The sequence below is a fragment of the Ovis aries genome, chromosome 23 (genome assembly GCF_016772045.2).
Source record: "Ovis aries strain OAR_USU_Benz2616 breed Rambouillet chromosome 23, ARS-UI_Ramb_v3.0, whole genome shotgun sequence".
In the NCBI taxonomy this organism is placed as follows: Eukaryota; Metazoa; Chordata; class Mammalia; order Artiodactyla; family Bovidae; genus Ovis; species Ovis aries.
The window spans coordinates 39,541,519-39,568,342 of NC_056076.1; the positions used below are offsets into that span (position 1 = coordinate 39,541,519).

Consider the following 26,824-nt stretch of genomic DNA (forward strand, 5'->3'; position numbering starts at 1 on the left):
TGGGCTACAGTCCTTGGGGGTCACAGAGAGTCAGACACAACTGAGCGACTGAGCACACAGCACAGATGGATATTAACAGATCTTTATTTTACACACAGATGAAACAGTACAGAATAAAAGTGAGTACAGACAATAATGCCATAGAGATAAACTTGAACACTGCCTATTTTACTTTAGAAATAAATGCTTCTTAAGCTCTAATTCTTAGACTTATATTAGCAGCCCCTTACCTGTGACACCCACACAAACGATAATGCTCACCAGGCTGTTGCAAAACTATGGTGGACAAGCAGGACCAGAAGCAAGATGGAACCACTGGAGTGTTTAAAGCAAGAGGGAAGCATGGGCAGATTTATAGCTTGGATGTGTCTCTGGAGCCAGATGAAGGATAGCGTAAAGACGAAAAGAAGGATTTGGCAAGCTGTTGCAAAACCCAGGTAAGATGTGAGGAGAATCTGCACACCTCGGGCAACTGGAAATCCCAGTCTTCTGGTCCAAGATGTCTATGGCTTGGCTTCATCAACTCCTATTCTTCTCAATGGAGACCCTTGGGAGTTGACTGCAGGGAGAGCTAGCTAACCAAGATAAGTTTCCGTTTTTCATGTCTCTCTGATTTTGAGAAGGGCCTTATTACCCTGACTAATAAAGCAGAAAATTAGCTATTAGAGAAGTATTCATGATTAGATTTAAAAGCTCAATAACCCTCAAAAGCAAGAGTTGAAAATCTAAATGGAATTTGTAGGTACAAGGCTTTGTATGAATTGGGAAACAAATTTAGTTTCTGTTTGACTTTTTTTCCTGCAAAACCACTATCAGTTCTACCAAAATATTATACTGTTGAGGATAGCAACTTCTCTAGAAACAGAAATCTCTTTCATAGGGCAAATCACCCTACTGATTGACTCATTTTTTTTTTTTTTTTACTATAACCCTTTCTAATCCCCCTTCCCCCTGCACAAGGAAAGAGCTTTATATAACTACCAGGTGAAATGAAAGACAAATTTAGTTGTATGTGACAAAACACTGTCTGAGATGCACCAAAATTCTGTTTTTGAAGGTACAGGAGAGTCAAAAAGTATATTAAAATGGTTAAAAGGAAATGTGTCTAAACAAAACCAGTTGATGACTAGGACCCTGGTGGCTTTTAGCAGGTAAGTTGTACCTCAGTTTACTCATCCATAAAATCAGATGATAGGTAAGTTCCTATCATGTGGCTATGAAGATTAAATGAGACACATGTGCAGTCCATCGCCCAGCACCTGGGAAAGAGGAAGGGATGAAGGTGATGCCAAAAATGAGGCTGCTGATGGTATCTGATCCTGCATATCCCAGAAAAGAAACCATGTCGAGTGACAAGCCCATTAGCTTTTTTTTTTTAAGAAAGTGATCCCAGATTGACCAAATCTTTAGGCTGCAGACCCAGCCTGTCCCCTCTCTATACATGAAATAAAAACAAATTTAAAAAGCCCAAATGACACACACATCCAGAGATTCCTAAATAGAGTAGAAGGGAACCTTAGAAAGTGAAAGAAAAGGAGAAACTGATAGGATACACATGCTCTGGAATGGAGTCGAGTGTGAAAAAACAGGCAAACACTCTGGCTTGTACTTTGCTGCTTCTAGGAGCAGAGATTTCAGAAGATTCCCTGAACATCTCACAAACAGTGCTATCTTCCAAACTTTCTGAGTCCTAGAAGAAAGAAGAATTCACAGTATTTGGCACATGATTAACTTAAAAGAAGTAGGTTCTAGTTACTTATTATTACTGGATGAGAAAGTGAGATTTTAAGGATGGTTGTCCAGCAGGTTATCATTTACAACAGGGGTCCCCAACCTTTGGGATCTGATGCCTGATGATCTGAGGTGGAGGTAATGTAATAATAATACAACTAAAGTACACAATAAATGCAATTCACTTGAATCATCCCAAAACCACCCCCCACTCCTGGTCTGTGGGAAAATTGTCTTCCCCATAAAACCAATCCCTGCGTGCCAGGTTGAGGACTGCTCGTTAATGAGAAGGATAATGGAAAGACCTATAGACATACACAGAAGAAAACACACAGTGGGAATCCCAAAAGGGGACTTGAGATGTGGAACTGAAAAATCATAGCATAACCCGAAAGGCAAAACTGCTGATTAGGTGGTAATTGCATCAAATCAACAACTCATAGCTCAACAGAGTAAACTCAAATGATACGTAGTCCTAAGGATATTTACGGGCAACCAAATCGTCTAAGATTAAAATTCCCAAATTACTTACACCAGAATAGAAAATCTTACAAACATCCATGCCAAATTTCATGTTAACATTCAATATAGTTTTAGAGATTCCAGAAATAACAGATGGTATTATGTATTTGTAACAGTAACATGCATTTGCTCCCAGCAAGTGAAATCCTGGCATCTCAAGTGGCTAAGACGACAATTTGAAATTTATTTGGAATTTATGTAGAGGGAGACCCAGGATGAAAGTGGAATGGATAATCAAGACAATGATTTTCCTACAGAAGAATACCCCAAAGGATTTCTTTTTTTTCCCAGGAACTAGCCATGCTAAGGCATTTTTTTTTTAAAAAAGGATAGAAGTTCTAATGAGGTGAATGATCCTAGAGCCTATTATATAGAGTGAAGTAAGTCAGAAAGAGAAAGACAAATATTGTATATTTATGCATATATATGGGATCTACAAAGATGGTACTGATAAACCTATTTGCAGGGCAGCTATGGAGATACAGACATAGAGAACAGATTGTGGACACGGTGAGGGAAGGAGAGCGTGGGATGAAGTGAGAGTGGCACTGAAACGTATACAGAACAATATGTACAATAGATAGCCAGGGGGAATTAGCTGTATGACATAAGGAGCTCAAATCCAGTGCTCTGTGACAAGCTAGCGGGGTAGGATGGGGTGGGCGGTGGCAGGGAGGTTCAGGAGGGAGGAGACATATATATCTATGGCCGATTCGTGTTAATGTATGGCAGAAACCAACATAATATTATAATGCAATTATCCTCCAATTAAAAATAAAGAAATTAAAAATGGATAGACACTATTGAACCAGCCACTCCTACAGTATCATGCTAATCAATGCCTCCTTTTTTTGGGGGGGGGGGGGGGGGAGGAATCTTATTTCCCACATGCTTGATAACTAGAAAGAAATGTAACTAAAACTCTACTTTTTGTATTCAAAACCTGCTTGTCATCTGGTCTCCATTCTACAGCAAGAAATCCGCCAAGAGACATCAACCCTTTCTCCCCTCCCTGGTCCCACAGGTGGAATAGCTGGGTGCCCAGTACATCCTTACTGCCCAGCTCTGGAAGAACAAAGTTTGATATTTTGAATCTTGCTACCTTGAGGACCAATTAAAGTGGGACTAATTAAAGTGAGAAGATTTCATGTCAAATTCACGACTCATTGAATATAAATACATCCACAGTGTACCATTTCCAATGCCTTTATATTAGAAACAATGCCAGCATCACAAAAACCAACACACATATCTGCCACAAACGGTAATTGTGAATATCCGTGGTGTATAACTTATAGAAACAACCAAATAGGAGCCTTAGAAAATTCCATTTCAAACTGTTTGGGATATTTTCAAACCACCTTGTTATAAAGAACTATTCTTCAAAATCGTACAAACCCCCTCCTTCCAGAAATAAAGAAAACCAAGAGCAAAGCATGAAGGCGCAAAGGGTGCACGCATGTGGGCACCAGGATGCTGAAGATATTTTCCCAACAAGCAGTTTCATCTGGCGATTTTCTTCTTCTCCAAACACAGAGAGAAATCAACAGCTTAAACATTAATTTCATGACTCACCCACATCGTCCGTGTCGCACGCCCAGAGATAACACGTTTCCAGATGATGGGCAGGTCCCATGCCATGTTCCGAGGGGCAGCAAGACAGGGAGCAAAAAGGAGGAGAAAACATAGATTAGAAGCAATTCAACACCCAGTGGTAATGCATCCCCATTCTGAGCGTGATAGTAAGAGTTCTCTCCTTTCTAGAAACTGCCCCATTGCCAAGACACAGTGGGTTAAGGTGAAAGTTGCTATAGGAAAACAAGGTCAAGAACTTTGGATAGCAAGGGGGAAAGAAGGGGATGGGATGAGCTGGGAGACTGGGATTGACAGATATATACTACTATGTATAAATTGGATGACTAATGGGAACCTACTGTATAGACAGAGAACTCTACTCCGTGTTCTCTGGTGACCCAAATGGGAAGGAAATCCGAAAAAGAGGGGGTATATGTATTCACAAGTTGTACGGCAGAAATTAATACAACATTAGAAGGCAACTATTCTCCATTCAAAATTTAAAAAAAGAAAAGGTAGATAATTCATGAGAGACACAAAGAGATCTCTTGTTAACACTTTCAACGAACAGATAAGAGAGCACAAATAAGTTGCGAATAAGAGAAAACACATGCAAGCCACAGTTGTATAATAGACGTTTCCAGAAAGAGACTACGAAAGAGTTGTATGAACGCATAGGGACATGAAAATAATGAAAGCAATGTGGCCTAGAATGGGGGAGGAGTTTGAGACTGTGGTCAAGTAAGTGTGTTAGTCACTCAGTTGTGTCTGATTCTCTGTGACCCCACGGACTGTAGCTTGCCAGGCTCCTGTGCCCGTGGGATTTTCCAGGCAAGAATATTGGAGTGGGTTGACGATGCCCTTCTCTAGGGCATCTTCCCAACCCAGGGATTGAACTCAGGTCTCCTGCATTGCAGGCACATTGTGGCCAAGTAAAGACTTAGGCTATTTCAAAATCAAAGTCAGAAAACTCAGTAAAATTATTTATATACTCCCACAAGCATTTGACTAATAATTCCAATTATCCCTTTTCTAAGAATATAAATTCTAGCCCATTTTAAAATGTGCTCCTGGACAAGGGAAAGACTACTCACTCCAGTATTCTGGCCTGAAGAATTCCATGGACTGTATAGTCCATGAGATCGCAAAGAGCCGGACACGACTGAGGAATTTCACTTTCATTTAGAATGTGCTACAGGTCACAGCCATAGAACAGAATTTGAATTTGTCAATGAAAAGACCACAGAAATAAGTTTTATTATTATTATCTTTTTATACGGGCCAGAAAAAAATTTTATGGCTACAAAATTTCTAGGCTATGTTGTTTTTCAATCCTATCAGCCATAATAGTTGCTCCATTAGGGAAGAAATTTCACAAGGTAAAGCCACATGAAACATAACGTCCAGCCAATGGAACTCCCCAAACAGGCTTAGTTTAAAACAGAGCATCTGTTACAGGCTTGCCACAGGGAAGTCACCTTGGAAGGCCAGGCCATGCCAAAGTCACGCTGGAGGAAGTCTGTGACCCTTGGTTTGACCAGGGCCTCCTGGGCCTCGGCCTTACAGATGTAACTACCAAGTATGCTTAGCCGCTCAGTCAGGTTCAACTCCTTGCGACCCCGTGGACTGTAGGATTTCCCAGGCAAGAATACTAGAGCAGGTTGTCATTTCCTGTTCCAGGGGATCTTCTGGACTCAGGGATCGAACCCGCTTCTCTTGCGTCTGAATTAGCAAGCAGATTCTTTACCTCACCACCTGGGAAGCCCACGACTTTAAAAGCTATTATCAACTCAGAAGAACTGAAAGCAATGTCTCGAAGAAGTATTTGGACATCCAGGTTCAGAGCAGGCCTGTATACAATAGTCAAAAAGTGGAAGCAACCCAAGTGTCCGTCAATGCATGCATAGATACATGGTCCATACATAGAAGGGAACACTATTCACCTTTAAAAATGAATGAAATTCTGACACATGAATGAACCTTGAGGACATTACACTAAATGAAACAAGCCAGACATAAAAGGATGGATACTGTGTGATTCCACTTCTGTGAAGTCCTTAGAGTAGTCAGATTCCTAGAGAAGGAAAGTGATAGGATGGTGGTTGGCAGGAATTGCGGGGAGGGAGAAACAGGGAGTTGGAGTTCAATGGGAAGATGAAAAGGGTCCTCAGGGCTGGCTGCACAGCAATGCAAAAGGATGTATCACTCTTGAACTTAAAGATAATTAAGATACTAAATTTTATGTTATGCGCATATCGTTGTTCAGTCACCAAGCTATGTCTGACTCTTTGCGAACCCATGAACTGCAGCATGCCAGGCTCCTCTGTCCTTCATTATCTCCCGGAGTTTGCTCAAATTCCTGTCCATTGAGTCCGTGATGCTATCTAACCATCTCATCCTCTGCCGCCCCCTTCTCCTTTTGCCTTCCACCTTTCCCAGCATCAGGGTCTTTTGCAGTGAGTCCGCACATTACCACACTTAAGAACAAAACACCTATTGCTAGAATGATTACTAGAACTATTTGGTCACCCCTTGTAGACCCAATCTTCAGAAGAAAGCATAAGAGTCTAAGTCACGCTCAGCATAAAGCATTAAAAAATATTGCAGTTTGTGAAACAAAAGCAGCCTTAGCACATACTCAAGAAACCTGCTCTTCCTCTCAGCAGGTCTGGGACAAGAGCAGTTACTTAAAGGGCACTGGATGAAGTGTGACAGACATGCCTGCAAAGACCAGAGAGGAGCCAGCTGTCAGCACTCAGCCCACAGCCCCCTCGATCCATCCAAGTCCGCGGAACCTTGCAAAGTGCCCCTGCAAGGTCTTCCTAACGTCCTCCAGATATTTAAAAAGTTTAAGAACTTGACTTGTGGGTAGCATTTGGTTTCATCTACTCTAGTTCTAAAAGTGAATGGTGTTTTCTTTCCAGAGAGAACACACAGATTTCCTTGGTAATAGCCAAAGGACACAGCTGATCCTCTCGGTGGATAAAAATAATATTGACTATTTTTCTTTCCTAGAGACTCAGGAAAAGGAATACGTAGGTGCATATATGAGTCACTGTCACAGAAGTGAGTTTACACATCTGGTTTCAATCACCTTCTGCCCACAGTTTCCATCACCCTGTGAACCTGGCCCCTGAGTGCCTGGGTTGACCTCACAGTGAGGGGAGAGGGTCAGAGCAAGGGGAGGTCTTGGGGAATCTGACGTGTGGGTCCAGGGGTCCTTTAAAGGAACTGGGGTAATCTTGAGCAAGTTGTTAAACATCTCTGTTTCCTTGAGTGGAAAAGCAGAATAAGGTCCTGGTTTTCTCATCAAGTTATGGTGCAGAAGAAATGAAATGATGTTTGGAAAAGACCTTTGGGAAATAAGCAGGAAAAATTCAGAGTGGGCTTTGGAATGTGCTTGAGTATTTATTGTCCGCTTCTCAGCAAGGATGCTCAGTCCCTTCCTTGGATCAGAAATGTTGAAATAGGATATGCTGCAGCCTCAACTTCAACTTCCAATCGTATTTCTCATTCTCCATCCCTACAGGCTTATTTCCAACCCCCTGAAGGCCCCTGAGTCTATTCCTAAAGTGGGGTGCAGGACTCCGGGAGGTCCCTATGCCTCTTCCAGGAGGCCCATGAGATCAAAACAGTTTTCCCAGTCATGTTGTTGTTGTTAGTTGCTGAGTCATGTCCAACAATTTTGTGACCCCCATGGACTGACTCGCCAAGCTCCCCTGTTTATAGCACTTTCCAGGCAAGAATGCTGGAGTGGGTTGCCATTTCCTTCTCCAGGGGATCTTCCTGACCCAGGGATCGAATCCCCGTCTCCTGCCTGGCAAGTGGATTTTTTTTTTTTTTTTTACCAGAGTCACCATGGAAGCCCTTTCCCTAGTCATACTAAAGAGTCATTTGCCTTTTGCACACAGTGGACATTTCTGGAAGCTAAATGGTCTATGAGGTCTCACCTTCAGTTTCTAAGTGGGAAGCAGGAACCTACATAAGAATTCACTCTCTTAAGCTGGGCATTAAATAGAATTGCAGTATCATTCTTTACCCTAAATTATTCTTATTTTGGAAATATAGGTAACTTTCGTAAAAATATTCACGTTCATTGACCTCCAGTTAAACATAAATTTAAAAAATGTTTACACTCACATGGTATGGAATTTACTATTTTTAAGTGAATTAAAAACAAATATCTGAAAAACTTCTCAGTTGTAATTTTGAACGTAGTACATATCAATAAGTATGCACGAATAAACAAAGGTTCTTCAATCATTTTTAAGAATGATTGAAGGACAGAGGTCCTTGGGTACTGCAGTGTCTGCAACGGAAATCAGGATAGTGAAGGGTAAATGATGAGGCTGAGAAGGATGCAGGAGAAGCCCCCGGGGGCCATATGTGTGATTCTGGTCTTAACCAAAAAGCAAGATCAGTCTGGTCCACATGTGTTGGAGGCTGCAGTTACAGTGTCTTTCCCTGCCTGTGATGGATGTTAAGAATTACTCACCACTCAACTTACTTTTCTACCTTCTAATGATTCATCATAGAAAGATGAATTCATAAAGTTCCAACATAAAGCTTCATCACCCTACAATGAATCTCAAGGCTGCTTTCAAAAAGAATAACTTCCCCTCTGTGGCTGGTGCAATGTCTGCCTTGTGCTCATTTTTTGAAACCCACTTTATGGTTAATTGGCAAGTGGGAAATGTTTACAGAGGAGCCCGCATTCCAGGGGAGCCAAGATCAGAGTCACTACTCTGAGGATGCTCCGTGGGGTGGGAAGAAATAGAGCTTCCAGGATAGGTGGTCCTTTCTGACTTCAGTGAGGCCTTCTGAGTGAGTGAAAGTTGCTCAGTTGTGTCCGCCTCTTTGGATCCCATGGACTATACGGTCCATGGAATTCTCCAGGCCAGAATACTGAGTGGGTAGCTTCTTCCTTTTCCAGGGAATCTTCCCAACCCAGGGATAGAACCTAGATCTCCTGCATTGCAAGCACATTCTTTACCAGCTGAGCCATCAGGAAAGCCCAAGAATACTGGAGTGGATAGCCTATCCCTTCTCCAGGGGATCTTCCCGATCCAGGACTCGAACTAGGGTCTCCTGAATTGCATAGCAGATTCTTTATCAATCGAGCTATGAGGAAGTGAGCCCTTCTGTGCTGCCGGCGAACCCCCTCTGCTAGCTCTATTGGCTTTTTGGTACCTGTCACCTCTGAAGCTGCTGCAAGCTTTATCCATCCTCAAGTCCCTTCTGCATTCCCCTAATTCTTAGGGAAAAAAAAAACCTCACTTATCTCTTCACCAAGGAGCTAGAGGCAGGCAGCTAAGGGGTTAATATTTACGACTGTAAAATTTATGAGCTGTTAATGTAGGCAAGATAAAAATAATTACCTTAATATGCAATTTCCAGAAATAAATAGCAACCAAAAGCGTGATTATGATTTTAATAACAAGAAAATAATTGTATGTTAGTAACATCAGTGAGAGAAGACAGATCTAAGGCATATCCAGGTAAGGAAATGGGTGTGAAGGAGATGATGGAATGCAGCCAGGCAACAAGGCCGGTCACATCAAATATTCTTATCAAAGTGCATTCTCCAGGGATGCCTGCTGGAACAGCATCACTGAGGGGCCAGTCTGTACCTTAAAAAACAAAACAAAACTGATAAGGTGCTCCAGCCTTCCAACAAGACTGAGATGGTAGAACGTCAGGAGAGGAGGGCAGACCTATAAAAAATGCTAAAGACATCTGAGCAAAGCACCCAAGGAATTAAACTTCTCAGTGCGTGCGTGTGTGCTCAGCCACTCAGTCGTGTCTGACTCTTTGCGACCCCGTGGACTGTAGCCTGCCAGGCTCCTCTGTCCATGGAATTCTCCAGGCAAGGATACTGGAGTGGGTTGCCATTCCCTTCTTCAGGGCAACTTCCCAACTCAGGGATCAAACCCAGGTCTCTGCATCTCCTGCACTGGCAGGTGGGTTCTTTACCACTGAGTCACTTGGGAAGCTAAACTTCGGAGTGGATCTAACTAAAACTTTCCTTTCAAAATTTATTTATTTTAATTGAAATTTAGTTTTTTCACAACATTGTGCCAATCTCTGCTGTATAGCAAAGTGACTCAGTTATATACCTGTATACATTTTAAAATATTTTTTTTCCATTATGGTTTATCATAGGATATTGAATATAGTTCCCTGTTTCTCTCTCTCTCTCTCTCTCTCTCTCTCTCTTTTTTTGAGGGGTGTAAAGCAAGGAGGGAACCAGTATGATTTCACAGAGACAGTCTGTCTTTTTGAATCGACTTTGGGTGGGCCAGTCACTTGCCCTGGGCAAGCCTTGATTTTGTTGTCTTTGCTCATCACGGTAGAACTGTAAGAAAGGTCAGAAATAAGGGCATTTTCAGCACTTAGGTCAGAATACTTAGAGCACAGCAGGTGCTCAGTAAATGGCAGTTCCTTTCTTGGTTTCCTCCCCTTTTTTTTCTTCATATCACAACCCACCATCCAAGAGCTGCTCAATTCTTAGGTAACCATTACATGTAACAGAGAGACAACTGAAGGAATGTGTATATGGTGAAGACAGATGCCTGTGCTTCGTGAATAGATTAAAAATAGAAATCTCTATCTCATGATGATTCAGTTGAAACTCTCCTCCCTGACACCTGATTTTTGGCAACTTTATTTATTCACTGACTGATTCATTCATTCATTTATTGGCTTCACTGCATGGCAAATGGGATCCTAGTTCTTCAACCAAGGGTCGAACCTGTGCCCTCTCCTGTGGAAGTGCAGGATCTTAACCACTCGACCACCGGGGAAGTCCCCCTGACAGCTTTGCACGTGGTAACTTGATCGACGCGACTTCTAGAAACTTCTTCAATTTTAACGTTTGAACTATTTGGATTGGTGAAATCACTTATAAGAATGCACTTAGGATGTTGTTTTGTTGTTGTTTAGTCGCTAAGTCATGTCCGACTCTTTGCAACCCCAATGGATTGCAAAGTCTGCTAGTCTCCTCCGTCCGTGGGATTTCCCAGGCAAGAATACTGGAGTAGACTGTCATGCTCTCCTCCAGGGGATCTTCCCGACCCAGGGATTGAACCCTCCTCTCCTGTGGCTCCTGCATTGGCAGGTGGAATCTTTTCTGCTGAGCCACCAGGGAAAGTGAAAGTGTTAGCTGCTAACTTGTGCCCAACTCTTTGTGACCCCATGGACTGTAGCCCACCAGGCTCCTCTGTCCATGGAATTCTCCAGGCAAAAACACTGGATAGATAGTTTGCTATTCCCTTCACCAGGGGATCTTTCTGACCCAGGGATCGAACCCAGGTCTCCTGCACCACAGGCAGATTCTTTACTGTTTGAGCCACAAAGGAAGCCCCTCTAGTTCCCTGACCAGGGATCAAACCCCCGGCTCCCTGCATCATGAATGTGGAGTCTTAGCCACTGGACCACCAGGGAAGTCCCTTGTTTTTCAGTATTATCGTTGCCAGTTTATCTGCGTCACTCCAGTGAGGTATAAGATTTGATATTTCCATAAAATTCTCTTTAGAAATCCATAACATTTTGTATCATGTTTATTGGCATTTATATATTTGTCTCCCAATAAGATGATAAACACCGTTTTTAATTTATACTTTTATTTTCATGGCCTGCATCAGTACCTTGCTTGTAAAAAATAAGTAAAAATCAAATTGAAGTAAATACAACACCTTGTATTTGATTTGAGTTACAAGACCTTCTATTTTTTTTAATCAAAATATACTTGATTTACAATGTTATGTTAGTTTCAGGGGTACAGCAAAGTGATTCAGTTATATATATATATATATATATATATATATATATTTCCATTAAGTTATTACAAGATATTGAATATATTTCTTTGTGCAATATAGGAAATCTTTGTTGTTTATCTATTTTAAATATGGCTGGGTATATCTGCTAATCACAAACTCTCAGTTTATCCCTCCTCCTCCATTTTCCTCTTTGGTAACCATATTTGTTTGTGTGTCTGTAAGTCTGTTTCTGTTTTGTAAATGAGTTCATTTGTGTTATTTTTTTAGAGTCCACATATAAATGATATAATATAATATTTGTATTTCTCTGACTTAATTCACTCAATACGACAGTCTCTAGGCCTATCTGTATTGCTGCAAATGGCATTGTTTCATTCTTTTTTATGGCCTGGTAATATTCCATCATATATATATTGCCACATCTTTATTCACTCATCTTTCAGTGGACACTTAGGTTACTTCCATGTCTTGGCTATTGTAAACTGTTCTGATATAAACTTTGGGGTTCTTTTTGAATTAGAGTTTTCTTTTCCAGACATATGCCCAGGAGTGGGATTGCTAAATCAAATGGTAACTCTACTTTTAGCTTTTTAAGGAACCTCCATACTATTCTACATAGTGGCTGTACCAATTTAATTCCCACCAACAGTGTAAGAGGGTTCCCTTTTCTCCACACTCTGAGCCACCAGGGAAGCCCCTACTATTTATTATATGCAGACTTTTTGATGATGGCCATTCTGACCAGTGTGAGATGATACCTCATTGCAGTTTTAGTTTGCATTCGTCTGTTGATTAGCAGTGTTGAGCATCTTTTCATGTGACTGTTGGCCATCTGTGAGACATTTTCCTTTTTAATGCAATAGCACGAAAGGGCTATGGGGTTATCAATCCCATACAAACCTACAATTACAGTTAATTCAATCAGATGGCTTTCCTACTAGTATCAGGATTGATCAGCAGAACTAAGGAAATGATATCTTTATTTGGGAAATAAAGAAGGTAATACAATTGGAACAAGGAGTGTATTGGGGGAAGAAAGCCTAATGGAAAGCACAGAAGCGAGACTCAAGAAAGTATGTGGACATCAGAGCCCAGAGAAGCGGGCAGGAGAAGATGAATGAGGAATCAGGAAGGGATGCTATATACGAATTCAAAGATTTTCACCTTAGGCTGTCCCCATGATGAGGCACCACTGGCTTCCTGTCTGAGTCCCACCAGTGGTACTAATAATTCCAACATATGCTCATGACACAGACTGAGTATAGTTGTCTGAACTAGCCTAGAAATCTAACCATAATTTTCAACATCTTCTCTCCAGGCAAAGAATTCAAAATTTCAAACAAATACTAACAAATGCACTTTTGGAAAAACAATTCTTCTGTAAAATGGGGAATGACTGCATTCAGAAAGTAGGTGTCTGCCTTTTATCAGCCTAGTCATCTCACCCCTAGGGCTGAAAGGCCAGAGTTTGAAGAAAGTAAGCATTTCCGTGCTGTTACAAACAAAACGCACTACACCCATTAAAGGGCTCTTTGATCATTGCTCGCCTTCTGCTTTGAAAAATAACTCAGAAAAAGAAGTGCTGAAACTTGTCAAAGTATATGCATGCATTCCTTGTGGCATGAGTTTGTGTTCGGTTGCTAAGTCGTGTCTGACTCTTTTCAACCCCACAGACAGTAGCCCACCAGGCTCCTCTGTCCATGGGATTCTCCAGGTGAGAACACTGGGGTGGGTAGCCATTCCCTTCTCCAGGGGATCTTCCCCACCCAGGGAACAAACCTGAGTCTCCTGTGTCTCCTGCATTGGCAGGCAGATTCCTTACTGCTGAGCCACCAGGGAAGTCCAATTCCTTATGGGGTTGGGTGGGGGTGGGGGGGTGGAGGTATAAATGTTTCAAAGAAGACCAAGGGCTCAAAAAGAAAAAAAAAAAAAGAAGAAGACTCTGTTGGCAACATTGCTCAACCTGTTTCAAAAGGGCACAGGACTTCTGAAGCCAGGCTTCTATCCTGTGTGAGCACAGCTGAAAAATAAAAGGCTTCAGGATGTTCAAGGTCACTGACCTCATCCTGTTCACACCTCTGATGCTGGCTTTCACATCAGGAACAAACTGATCCTTCGGTAGGTCAATGCCCCAAAACGCCAATTTCTGAATTCAGTGTGTCTCTCCATGAGCAGAGAAGAGTCAACGCAGAGTAGGGGAGAACCATACCATCAATTTCAAGCAAGCAACTTCACAGGGACAAATTTTCTTGTGGCTACAATCAGGAAACCATTGGACCATCGGATCATTGAGACAAGAAGGCACCTGGAACTGAGCGCAGTGTTTTTAGCCTGGGTGGAACACACGTGCTCACAGCTCTCTGACTGTTGGGTGTAAAGGAAAATGCAACCCCCTCACTGCAGATACAAGCGAGACAAGGATCTTTAAAATATCACTCTGATGAACTCAGCCACTAAAATTTTTTTGAAAACACATGAGCAGGCACGCTGAGTTTGCATCCTGGTTCATGATGCTAAATCAAGTTTTTAGGATTGTTTGCATTTATTGAATGCCTACTATGTGCTCTGCAACGTGGGAGACCCAGGTTTGGTCCCTGGGTTGGGAAGATCCCTTAGAGAAGGTAATGGGAACCCACTTCAGTATTCTTGCCTGGAGAATTCCATGGACAGAGGAGACTAAAGGGCTATGGTTCATGGGGTCACAAAGAGTCCACATGACTGACTGACTAACACTTTCACTCTCATGTGCTCTATATAAAAGGACAGCCTCACAAAAATCTGGCTCTCGGCTATTCAGAAAATTTGGGGATTAAGAGGTAGGAACTTTCAGTTGTGAAATGAACCAGTCACAGGGGTAAAATCTACACCATGGGAAATATAACCAATCACGATGTAATTAATCTTTGTATAATATGTTGGGGCTTCCCTGGTGACTCAGACAGTAAAGAATCTGCCTGCAGTGTAGAAGGGTAACTAGACTTATTATTAGTTCAGTTCAGTTGCTCAGTTGTGCCCGACTTTTTGTGACCCCATGAATCGCAGCACGCCAGGCTTCCCTGTCCATCACCAACTCCCGGAGCCTACTCAAACTCATGTCCATCAAGTCGGTGATGCCATCAAATATCAAATCACAACGCTGTGCACCAAGAGCAGACACAGCGTTGTAGGTCAATTATGCTTCAAAAACACTCTCAGAAAAAGAGATCAGATGTATGGTTTCCTGAGCTGGTGTGGGGGGAGAAAGAGGAAGTGGATGAAAGTGGTCAAAATGTACAAAGTTATGAAATAAGGAAACACTAGGATATAATGTACAATAAGATACATATAATGAAGACCTGAATGTTGCTGTATAGTTTATATGAAAATTGAGAATAAATCTTAAGACTGCTCATTACAAGGAAGACAAGTTTTTTCTTTTTCTTTTATTTTGTATCTGTATGAGATAATGGATGGTCACTAGTTACTGGGGTCATCATTTCATGTTGTATGTAAGTCAAATCATTATGCTGTCCACCTTAAATTTACACAGTGTGGTAGGTTAATTGTTGATGTTGGTTAGTCACTAAGACACCTCTGACACTTTTGTGGTCCCATGCAATTGTAGCCCGCCAGGCTCCTCTGTCCACAGCGTTCTCCAGGCGAGAACACTGAAGTGGGCTGCCAGTTCCTTCTCCAAGGGAATCTTCCTGACCCAGGGATCAAACCTGTATCCCCTGCAGTGGCTCTACCACTGAGCCACCAGGGAAGCCCTGTAGACCAATTATATTTCAATAAAACTATCAGAAAAAGAAAAGAGTTTTGGTTGGGTTTGTTGTTGTTTTAATATTTATTTTTATTTATTTGACTGTTCCGGGTCTTAGTTCAGAGAAGGCAATGGTACCCCACTCCAGTACTCTTGACTGGAAGATCCCAAGGATGGAGGAGCCTGGTGGGCTGCAGTCCGTGGGGTCGCTAAGAGTTGGACTTGACTGAGCAACTTCACTTTCACTTTTCACTTTCCTGCATTGGAGAAGGAAGTGGCAATCCACTCCAGTGTTCTTGCCTGGAGAATACTAGGGATGGGGGAGCCTGGTGGGCTGCCGTCTATGGGGTCGCACAGTGTCAGACACGACTGAAGCGACTTAGCAGCAGCAGCAGGGTCTTAGTTGTAGCATGTGGGATCTAGTTACCTTACTGGGGATTGACCCCAGGCTCCCTGCATTGGGAGCACCGAGTCTTAGCCACTGGACCACCAGGGAAGTCCCTGTTGTTGCTATTTTTGAGGCAAGGTCTGGGGCAATATTCAGAAGCAGTGGGCAGAGAAAGAGGAAGAGCATATTTCTTTGACTCTGACTAATTTTTTGTGAACAGAACGCAACTTGCTTTACGCAACCCATGATACCCAGCACTCACTTTCATCCAACACAGTGAAGTATAATGTGAGGAAATGGTTATTTTCCTTGTTTCGTTTTTTCTATTTTTCAACCCTATTTCTCAATCTTGTTAAAATTATACTTTTGGTCAGAGCAATAATTTAATGGGTCACTTTCCCCAAATCTTCTCATTTCCAGGCAATAAGTGAACAGCACTCCCATAGAAAGTCACCAGTGGCTCAGCCCAGCTGTTCTTTTATTTATTTGGCTGTGCTGGGTCTTTAGTTGCGGCATGCAGGATCTGGTTCCCTGGCCAAGCATGGAACCTGGGCCCCCTGCATTGAGAGCAAGGAGTCTTAGTCACCGGACCCCCAGGGAAGTCTCTGCCCAGCTGCTCTTTGAAACTTCAAACAGCTCACGGCTAGAGTCGCAAATGCTACATTCCAGCCCTGCCCAATGGACCCTGACTTCCCACTAGACTAACAGCTGGCCAGAAGTAACCAGCACCTCCTTTCCTTAGGCCAAATGGAGTCTAGGAGAGAGCAAATCATCTTCCCAGGCTTTGTAAAGATTACTTAGAATATCTTTGAGACCATCCAAATCTAGGAGGAGAGGTGAAAGGGGAGGAAAATAAAATGAAATTCTGGGTAATGTGGTTAAAGAAAGTGTTGAGCCAATTCCAAAAAATAGGACATCGTCATCAGACTAATGAGATCAATTATCCAGAGAACAAAACTATACTACCTCTACTTCTAATAATAATATTATTATTGTTACTAAAGAATTGTTTAGTATTTGGTCTTGCTTCCTTTGTAGTTTATTTTACTGAAGTGTAGTTGATTTACAGTGTTGTGTTCATTTCTACAATACAGTGAATTTAGTATTTTTGTATAGCAGACCCTTGCAAAGTGATATTTTCATTTCCTTGGGCCAAAATTATGTTTCAATAATGCTGACGTGTAAAATCGATCATGAAGTTTATGTGATGCTATCAGGTTTAGAAAACAAAAGGTTTTTAAAATCTATGATGATGTTTTTAGATTGTAGATTTGAAAGCTGGAGCAGCTGTAACTCCATCATAAAGATGAATAAACAGTCATCCAGGGAAATTAAATGCTGATAAACCCACAATCTGGAAAATTACATCACTGTTTATTTTTCATGAAACACAGTTATCTCCTAACTGTATCTAGGGAGTGGACAAAACTACACTTAAGACAAAATACTATGTGAAATAACCTGAAAGATAAGTGTATACTTGTATACTGAAGGTATAAGACATACATCAGAACATAATGATACTTTTCACTGAGTGAAAAGATTTGACATCTGGGTTGCACATAGACTTCAGCAGCATTACTCACTGTTGAATTACCTAATTCATTTTCATCTTTAATATGTTTTCCAAAGAAAGCGAATGACTAAGAATAGCACGTTACTCATTCTTTATAAATACAATGTAGATGATGTTGAAATATGATAATATTCCCCAAGATTCATAAAATTTATGAAGGAAAGTATCTAAGCCACCCAACCTTTGAAGAATGAGATCTCTACGTTTTAGATTCAACAGAATCTAATAATAATGGAACCTGGGCCCTGGATTAGATTCCAGCATCTAAATCATAGGAGAAAAAGTTAGGGGCCTCCCAGGAAAGAACCCAGATCAAAGGGGAAGAGATTCAAAGTCCAAGGTCAGCAAGGAGTGTGGTGGAAGGTGGAAAAGCTTCCTGGTTGCCCACCTAACTTTCTGCCCTTTTGTGCCATCAAGCTTACTCCGCCCACAGCCAGAGTAAGCCTTCTATTTCTAATTTCCTATATGACTCTTTTACACAAATTCCTTCCATGGGTCTCTATTGACTATCTGATAAACTCCAAGATTTCTCAGGTGGTGCAGTGATAAAGAATTGGTCTGCCAGTGCAGGAGATGTATAAGATGTGGATTTGATTCTTGGGTCAAGAAGATTCCCTGGAGTAGGAAATGGCAACCCATTCCAGCATTCTTGCCTGGAGAATCCCATGGACAGAGGAGCCTGGTGGGCTACACTCCACGGATCGAAAAGAGTTGGATGCGACTGAGCGCCTGCGTGGACAGACACACAGATTTCATAAGCTTACAAGCTTGGTATCCTTGTTCACACACTGGGTCCTGAGTGAAAGAGCCACTTCACCTCAATCACAGAATCTGCCAAGAGGCACTGTTGTGTGGTGGTGTCTCCAAGACAAAGGGCTGAATGCTGGACCTCACGGAGCCATGAGGATAATACTGCCAGCTGAGTAGTGATCCAATCACTACTAGCATGGAAACTGTGGGCTTTCCTGGTGGCTCAGATGGTAAAGAATCTGCCTGCAATGCAGGAGACCCAAGTTTGATCCCTGGGTTGGGATCCTGGAGAAGGGAATGGCAACCTATTCCAGTATTCTTATGTGGAGAATCCCATGGATGGAAGAGCCTGGCAGGGCTACAGTCTGTGGGGTCATAAAGAGTCAGACACGACTGAATGACTGACACTTTCACTCCACTTTTCTACTGAACCTGTACTCAATCCAGACTTTGGGAAAGCTGGGAGCACGTGACCTGCTGGCCGCCTCTCTATTGGGTTCAAGTCAGGGTGGGTTTAACAGCATCCTTGGGTGCATCTGGGATCTTTGATGACAAATGTAATCATTTGACATCATGGTGGCCTGAATAAAAGCAAGTGAAAATGGTGGAGTGCAGGCAGCCCAGAAGAATTTGGTTTCACAAGCCGGGGAGTGATCCCCAGGGATTCCTAAGGTCAGTAGGCGAAATCTGACTCTATTCAGAACTAACTCGATTGCAGGTGGCCATAGAGTGAGTTGCATTACGGTTATTAAGCTCTTTGGCCTGCGAAACATGGCTTACTCGTGCATCCACTGTAAACTGAACTGCTTTCTCAAGAAGCAGATCAGCTCTGCCCAGTTGAAAAAAGAAGGTGCAGCAGTTTTACCTAATTATCTTGGTAATTACATGATCAATGTGGATCACTTCAAGATCAGAGTCTAAGTGAATTTGTCATGGATTATTTTAGTGCAGAGACAAATGTCTGTGACATTATTTTTCCAACATGAATGATGCAGAGGAGTTATATCAACAAAATAATCATTTCTATTTGATCTTAAAATGCAGAAACATTTTGCAGTAGAATCAGTAGGTTTATCTTCCTAACTGAATTGTACTTTGGTTAAAATTTTTTTTTTTCCTAATGTGAAAAGTGCCAAAAAGAAACCACATTTGTTTAAAAAAATATTTTCTTTTTCCATTTGCAGATGCAAACTATTATTATAGAATGGATAAACAAAGGGTATATAGCACAGTGAACTATATTCAATATCCTGAGACAAACCATAATGGGAAATAATATGAAAAAGGATATATACACAAACACACACATTTATACATGTAACTGAATCATTTTGCTGTACAGCAGAAACTAATGCAACAGTATAAATCAATTATACTTCAATAAAACCTAAAAAACAAATATTTGCTTGTATTTGAATTAGTTCTTGTGAATCTTCCACGATGGACTTTTATATCGAGGAGGTTACAGAGATGAAGAAATTTGTATGGCAAAATGCTGATTTTTTTTTTTTTTTAACTATCAGAGTAGTAATTAAAATACTGTGACTCTGAGATGCCATTCAGTATTTTTGTTGTTGTTTCTGTGATAAAGAACACTATCATTTCTATTAGCCAGTTCGGACAGTGTCCTAGATAGGAATCAAACATGTGGCTAACTGTTCTCACACACTGGATGACCAACATCTTTTCTATTTTGTAATGTATGTATGCAAACTATATAAACACCATGTGTTAAAGTCTATATAGCAGAGACACAACAGCTTTTCATCACTTTGATCATCCAGTTGCTCAGATTTCAGAAGAGGTTTGAGAGTATAATTCAAACATCATTTAATAAAGTGTCTCATTCTTGACTATTCAAAACCTCAGCACCTGATCGTGCCCAATTTTTTTCCTACTTGTTCATTCCTCGTGTGCAATGGGCTGTTTATAACTATTTGATGAGGATGGATTTATCCTCTCAGGTTTGAAAGCTTGTATATTTAAGACTGTTTGGAAGCATTTCTGTTCCTGGAACTTGCAAACTGGCAAGCTTTTTATAATAACTTGTTTTTCCACCTGTCCTCGAATATATTGTATACACAGGAGGATCGACCTAGTCTTTTCATTCTTCTCCATCAGAAACATTCAAACAACTACCCATGCTAATGAACACATGCATGATTATAGATTTTGATAATATAGTATGTATATCTTGTAAAGCAAGGAGCCATGAGAGGAATCAGATGAAAAGCTTCCTAAAAGGAATTCTAGATCAGACATTCTTGAGTCCCAGACCGAGAATCTTGCCTCTTTCTGGCTGCATCCAGCATTTACAGGCATCTTGCCCAGGATATCTGTTTCCTTTCAGCCCAATCACTGTCAGCTTGGCTTTCCCACACTCCAGCCTGCTTTGGAAAGCTCTGTCCAGCTCACATGACTAGAAGCTGATTTCTACAATGAAGAATGTCAATAATGCTACAGGTTCCTCCGGCTGCCAAAGCTTGAGTTACTCATGTTACTAGACCAAAAGGAGGTAGAGGGTGGTTTGTGAACCCTCCAGATAATTGCCTCTTTTCCACTTTGTCTGCAAAGACCTGATCAAGGCTACTTCTTCCTCCTACCTACCGTCTTGACCTGGGTTTGGAGCATCCTTCTTTCATTGTCTTTCTCAGGCTTCATGACACAATCATTCATTCAATGAAAAGTGATGGAGCTTCCACTCTGCAGGGTACCACTCAACGATGAAGACAAAGATGAATAAGTTCTCAACAGGAACACATCACAGAATAAAAACATGGTATTTGCATGAGGAAGAAGCATAGGTCTGCTGAAGGGAAAGGGAGACCTTCTGAGAATGATCAGGGAAAACTTCAGAAGGGAGGTGGTATTTGAGTTAGACCTTGAAAAACCAGTGGGATATCAAGATGAAAATACAGAGGGGGCGGATCTCGGTTGAAAGAAATAGATGAGCAAAGGATGTGGACACAAAACCTAAAGATGTACATTCAAAACAGGGACAGGGACTTTCCTCGTGGTCCAGTGGTTAAGACTCTGCCTACAATGCAGGGGCTGTGGGTTTGACCCCTGGCCAGAGAACTAAGGTCCCACATGCCAAGGTGTGCAACAACAACAACAACAAAAAAAACTGGACAGGTGTAATGGGTTTCCTGCTGGGGGCCAGTGGGAGGTCACACTGAATGTAGGACACAGAGTTGTGAACCAGATTGAAAGGGCTATCAGAAAATAGGAGAGACTTGAGGTTTGGAGCCAGGTAGCAATGTCATCAAAATTGTCCAATCAAAGGACCGAGTGGGAAGCCCAGGTTAGGGGGTGGGATGAGAGTAGGCTGGGATGACAACACAACAGTCCAGGCAGGAAGAGACTGGGGAAGGGAGCGACAATGGGAGTTACAACATGACTACTGGCATTTCTGTGTATCTACAGTGGAGCTACGTGAGAAGAGGAAGGCAAAGAAAATGAAGACCAGGCTTCCTGCCTGGAGACTGAGGGCACATACTGGTATAAGGGAGAAAAGCATGAAACAGATGAATGAAAGGCTGAGATCCATTGAGTCCAAGTAACTGTGGAATAGCAGGGTAAAAATATCTACTTGGCAGCTGAAAATGTGGGTGGAAGTGAGTTGCTCAGTCATACCTGACTCTTTGCAACCCCATGAGCTATACAGTCCATGGAATTCTCCAGGCCAGAATACTGGAGTGGGTAGCCATTCCCTTCTCCAGGGATCTTCCCAACCCAGGGATCGAACCCAGGTCTCCCACATTGCGGGCAGATTCTTTACCAGTTGAGCCACAAGGGAAGCCCAAGAATACTGGAGTGGGTAGCCTATCCCTTCTCAAGGGGATCTTCCTGATCCAGGAATTGAACTGGGGTCTCCTCTATTGCAGGCAGATTCTTTACCAACTGAGCTATCAGGGAAGATACTTGGCAGCTGAAAATGTGAGACTGGACTTCTAATGGAGGCTGAAGAGAACGACCTGGTGATAATTCATCCAGTCAGCCTACATTCCTAGACTAGCAAACCGGAAGCTTATTGCCAGGGCAGCTAACCTAGAAGCCAGACCAGATGTGAGGCATTTACATGGTACTGATTCCTCACCAGGAAGCATCTTTATCCCCATTTTCCTGATGGAGATGCTGTGGCTCAGAGACCTTACATAACAACATACAGGAGCAGCAGCAAGGGCTCTGATTTCCACCTCCTGCCCTTGCTTTCCCACTGAGATGGGACAGCTCTCCTCCTCCTTCTGTTCCCGAGTCCCTAGGCACCAAGTACTACAGGCGCTCCTGCGCCCATTCATATCTTTCCTCCGGTTCTGATCTGGGTTCATTCCACTTGACTGAAACCCTCTTAATCGGCCCTGATTATATGCAGTGCCATTCCCTATCACATCACTGCTCTTAACCTAGTTAGCTGCTCACTCTCTGCTACTGAGGATTCCAAGATACTGTACTTTTAGCTCTGGTGTCCTGAATTCTGTCCAGCATCCCACCAGGATAGGAGCCCTAGTATTAGCTTTGGGCCCTCTGATGACCAGTGGCCCTGCAGAACACAGGTGGTCCATCTATCTGACCTGCTTTCTACATCATGTCATCAGGACACCAAAAGCTGCCCCAAAAAAGCAGCCTCACTCAGGTAGCATTAAAACAATGATCATCTTCCCCGCAGCAATCTGGTGGTCGCTTTGATTTCTCCATCACCGTTTCAATGATTCCCTGGCAAAATGATAAATCAGAAACTTTATAACAGCCATTGATGTTTCCTCCATCTTTAATGTGAAGATCATGGTTGGTTCAATAGCTTTCAACATCTCCAGCCCCTTCAGCAGCTCTCCAGGGAAAGTCCTGTTTTCTTACTAATTGTGGGTCTTGCTATTTCTGGTTAACCGGTTCTGATTGGGAAATTCTAGGTTCTATGTGCTCGCTCTCACCGGTGCCTTCCCAGCGTCTCTGATAACACAGGAGCCATAAATGGATTCTCACCGCATGGCAGGTGAAAATGATTACTCTCCTTCCAGACCAGGAAGTGGCTGCCCAGAACGGACCATGACTCATCCCGCTCCCTGGATCTTTTTAATGAACTATTCACCGCCAACCGCTCTGACTTCAAGTCCTACACAAATCATCCCCTGCTTGAGTTTTTGCTCCTCTTCCCCATTTTTTAATTTTCAGAGATAGCATGTTAATATTCAGTGTGCTGTGAGGTGAGCTGGTTACACGGGGTGAGGTGTAGCATGAAGAATCTTAGGCTTCGAGAAGAAACAGATAGACTTAGAGACTGCTGTTACAGAGAAGAAGGGTAGGCATGGAGGAGAGAGAGGGCGTGAGTGTCACAGCTCAGGAGATGGCTCAGGAAGGAATAGACAGGCAGGCAAAGCTTCAAAAAAGTTCTTTTTTAAATATATAATTTTTCTTTTTTTGCCACACTGCACAACATGTGGGATATTAGTTCCTTGATGGGGGATGGAACCAGGGCACCCTCTATTGGAAGGTAGAGTGTTAACCACTGGACTGCCAGGGAAGTACTGAAAAGTTCTTATTAGTCTGTTTATATAGTCCTCTTCCTCCTCCAAATCCAAACCACAGGACCGTCCTCAGTCAGGTGCCCCTTGCTGCTGTCACTCAAAGCACTGAGATCTCTTAACTTTCCCATATGTCTACACAGCAGGACCAAAATCACGTTTCCTTTTTGGCTTGCCAACCAGCATGTGAGGACAGAGGCCCTGTCCTATTCAACCTTGAGCTCCCAACATTTGAATAATGAGTTTATCTAGAGTGAATTGAACCTTTGTGAAAGTAGTGAGGTCTCCGTTTCTGGAGGAATCTGAGACTGTTACAGAGAGGCTTTAAACATGCAACAGTCATTCTGTTATTTCTAAATTTCCTAACATTCTAAGTGGGCTTCTCTAGTGTCTCAGCAGTAAAGAATCCATCTGCCAATGCAAGAAACGTAGGAGACTCAGGTTTGGTCCCTGCCTGGCTTGGGAAGATTCTCCTGCAGAAGGAAATGGCAACACACTCCAGTATTCTTGCCTGGGAAATCCCATGGACAGAGGAGCCTGTCGGGCTACAGTCCATAGGACTGCAAAAGAGTCGGATACAACTGAGTGACTAAAGAACAGCAACATCCTAAGCTCATTCTCATAAGTGATTTCATCAATCACAAATGGTTTTTAAAAAATGTAACTAAACTACACACAATAGGCCTCAAAATGACTATAACACTTGGTTTAAGATTCTGATTTTTAATAATGATTGATCCTAGAAATTATTAAATGTTTTTTTTTCAGGCCAACATTTTAAATTATAAGTACCAGTCCATATGTGTTTGTTGAACACCTACTATATCCCTGGCCCTGGAGAATAAAGAATCAGACAGAGCCCTGCCCTCAATAACTTATACCACAGTCAGGAGGAAACCTCCCTTATGGGGACTTAGACATCATAGCTGAGTTATAAAATTTTGGTTTTACACCCGTGCTTCTCGGAACCGAAAATGTTCCCTGGGGTTACTGCAGTTCTAAGGAGCCCATTAAAAAGCCCTCCTTGGAAACTACCTTTACAGGCAAGGATTTTAACCCCTTGGTGTCATGAAGTCTCTGAACGTATGTAATTGATCCAGGAGGGAATGCCTGTGACAGATAAGAGAAGGCCTGCAAGGTCATTTCCAAACCAACGTGAACTGACCGCTTCCCTCCTCCATCTGCGGACAATTCCATTTTGGGAAGGACGAACCTCGCCCGGGCCTCCAGTAACTATCATTAGCAGAAATGAATCCAGACCCCGCGCGACCAGATTAGAGTCTGTTTCTAATCAAATGGAGTTTAGATTTAAGCCGGAATTAAAATTGGGATTTACAGCCCTTTCCACTTTCATTCATTTTGTGCTTTCTAGCCCCTTCCCCGACCAGTCTTAATCCAGTGCACTTCGCAGGGAATTACACAGGAGTTGACCACGAGCCGGGGCTGAGGGCGCGGGAGGCTGGAGCCTTCCGTCCCCTAGGAAAGCGGCGGCCAGGGCCGGGAGCCCGACCTCTGGCCTGGGCCAGCCTTGCCTTGCCTCGGGGATCTTTGGCGTTTCACTGCGCTACCCGCGTTCTCCCATTCCGCGTCTTTGGGCGCCGCCCTCGCTCCCCGGAGGATTTCGCCTCCAGCCATCTCCGGCTTTCTCTGCGTAGAAGCTTCACCTCTGCAGAATGAAAAGCGAAAGCCGCGGCCGGCGGGCGGAGTTGGGGGCCAAACGCGCCGCGTGGCTACTGCTTGGGATCCGCAGCGGCCGCGAGGGCGATCCCCACGCGGCACCGACCCCGACCTCAACTTCAGCGCTAGTGGGCGTCCTCGGAGCCCAACGCAGCCCGGACGCGCCCCCACCCCCCACAAACACACCGGCGCCGAGCCCCCCTGTACGCGCGGCCCCGGGGGCCCTTCACAGCTGGTCCCCACCCTCCCCCAACCGCCCGCGCAGCGCGCCCCCCGCCGGCCGGTTCCTCCGCCTCCGACCCGGACGCGCCAAAGGCAGTTCGGCGGCTCAGCGACCCCAACTTCGGGCTTCCCGAGCGATACGACACCCTCCGCGAAGCGCGGACTCGCCTCCGCCGGTCTCTTCCCGAGGTCCCTACAGCCGGGCCAGGAGCATTCCTCTGGATTTTGGAAACCTGCCCCATTCACCGCGGGAGAGACTGGATCTCCGTCCGCACCTTCCGGCCAGATGATAGCCACCCCCGGACGGGTCTAGGTGGAGTGGGGATGGGGGCGGGCAGCTGGAGCGGAGAAGAGTCAGCAGCGCTGAGTTGCTGGGTGCAGCTGCGCGCGGCTGGCAAAGACGGGTGGCGGGGCCCTGCGTCTCCGCCGGGCAGGGGGAGCCGGACCCGGTACCTCTGCCTCACGGATAAACACACACACGCACACACATACACGCTCACGGCCGCCAGCACCCCCAAGCCAGATCCCGGACACGGAGGTCAGAGCCACTGTCCAATTCACAGCAGGGTCTGAAACGCCCAGATGGAGGCAGATGCTCTCGCCTCTTCTCCGAGGTTTCCAACATCCCCGGAAGCCCCCCAGTTTCCCAGAGCGAGCGAGGATCTGGCTACAGAGTTTCCACTCTCTGGGCCAGCGGTTCAAACTGCAGGCGGGGCGGGTGGTATGGACAGAGGGAGCACTGAAGAGCGAGACCGCGCCACCTCCGCCCTCGGCGCGGAGAACCGGTCCGCCCCACTCGCCTCCAGCGCGCTGCTGGGCGGTCGGGGCAGAGGAGCGGGACCCCGGGGCGCTCCAACTCGGGCGAGGGCAGGGAGGGGAGTGACGGCAACATCTACGCGCCGGCCAAGGCACGGATCTCCGAATAGGCTGCGCCGAGAGCGCGGAGGGGTGGAGGCGAGACGGGCGGAGGAGTTCTGGGGCCGGGAGGGATGACGTCCACCGGAGCCCGGGTCTCGCAGAGACTGAAGGTTCGTGCGCTCGCCGGACCCGCGCGCTCACTCCCGGGGTTCGCAGAGGCGCCGCGCCCGGCTCCCGCTGCGGCTCCCGAACGGCGCGCACGGGGGCGATCCTGGCCCGCGGCAAGCAGGGTGCCCGCCCTCCCATCACCGCTGAGACCCTCTCCGTCCATCCCTCGCCGCAAGTGCCCAACCGAGAGTATCTGCGCATTCCAGGTGGTTCCGGACAAGCAGCCCCCGGCCGGGCCAGCCTCGCCCCCTTCCTCGCCTTCTCCCTCCTCGACCTCGAGCCAAGGGCAGGCGCCCGCGCCGCGGCCCCTGC

General features: G+C 44.2%; 1 protein-coding gene across 37 annotated transcripts in view; it reads right to left on the minus strand.

Annotated features, from left to right (window-relative positions):
- EPB41L3 (erythrocyte membrane protein band 4.1 like 3) overlaps window positions 1–26,824 on the minus strand; it is a 227,463-nt gene extending 200,639 nt beyond the window's left edge. For all 37 annotated transcript variants that reach the window (XM_060405452.1, XM_042239502.2, XM_060405449.1 and 34 more), the window contains exon 1: window positions 3,829–26,824. In XM_060405452.1, the coding sequence (XP_060261435.1) occupies window positions 3,829–3,940 (112 nt within the window). In that variant the 5' untranslated portion in view covers window positions 3,941–26,824. The remainder of the gene's footprint in view (window positions 1–3,828) is intronic.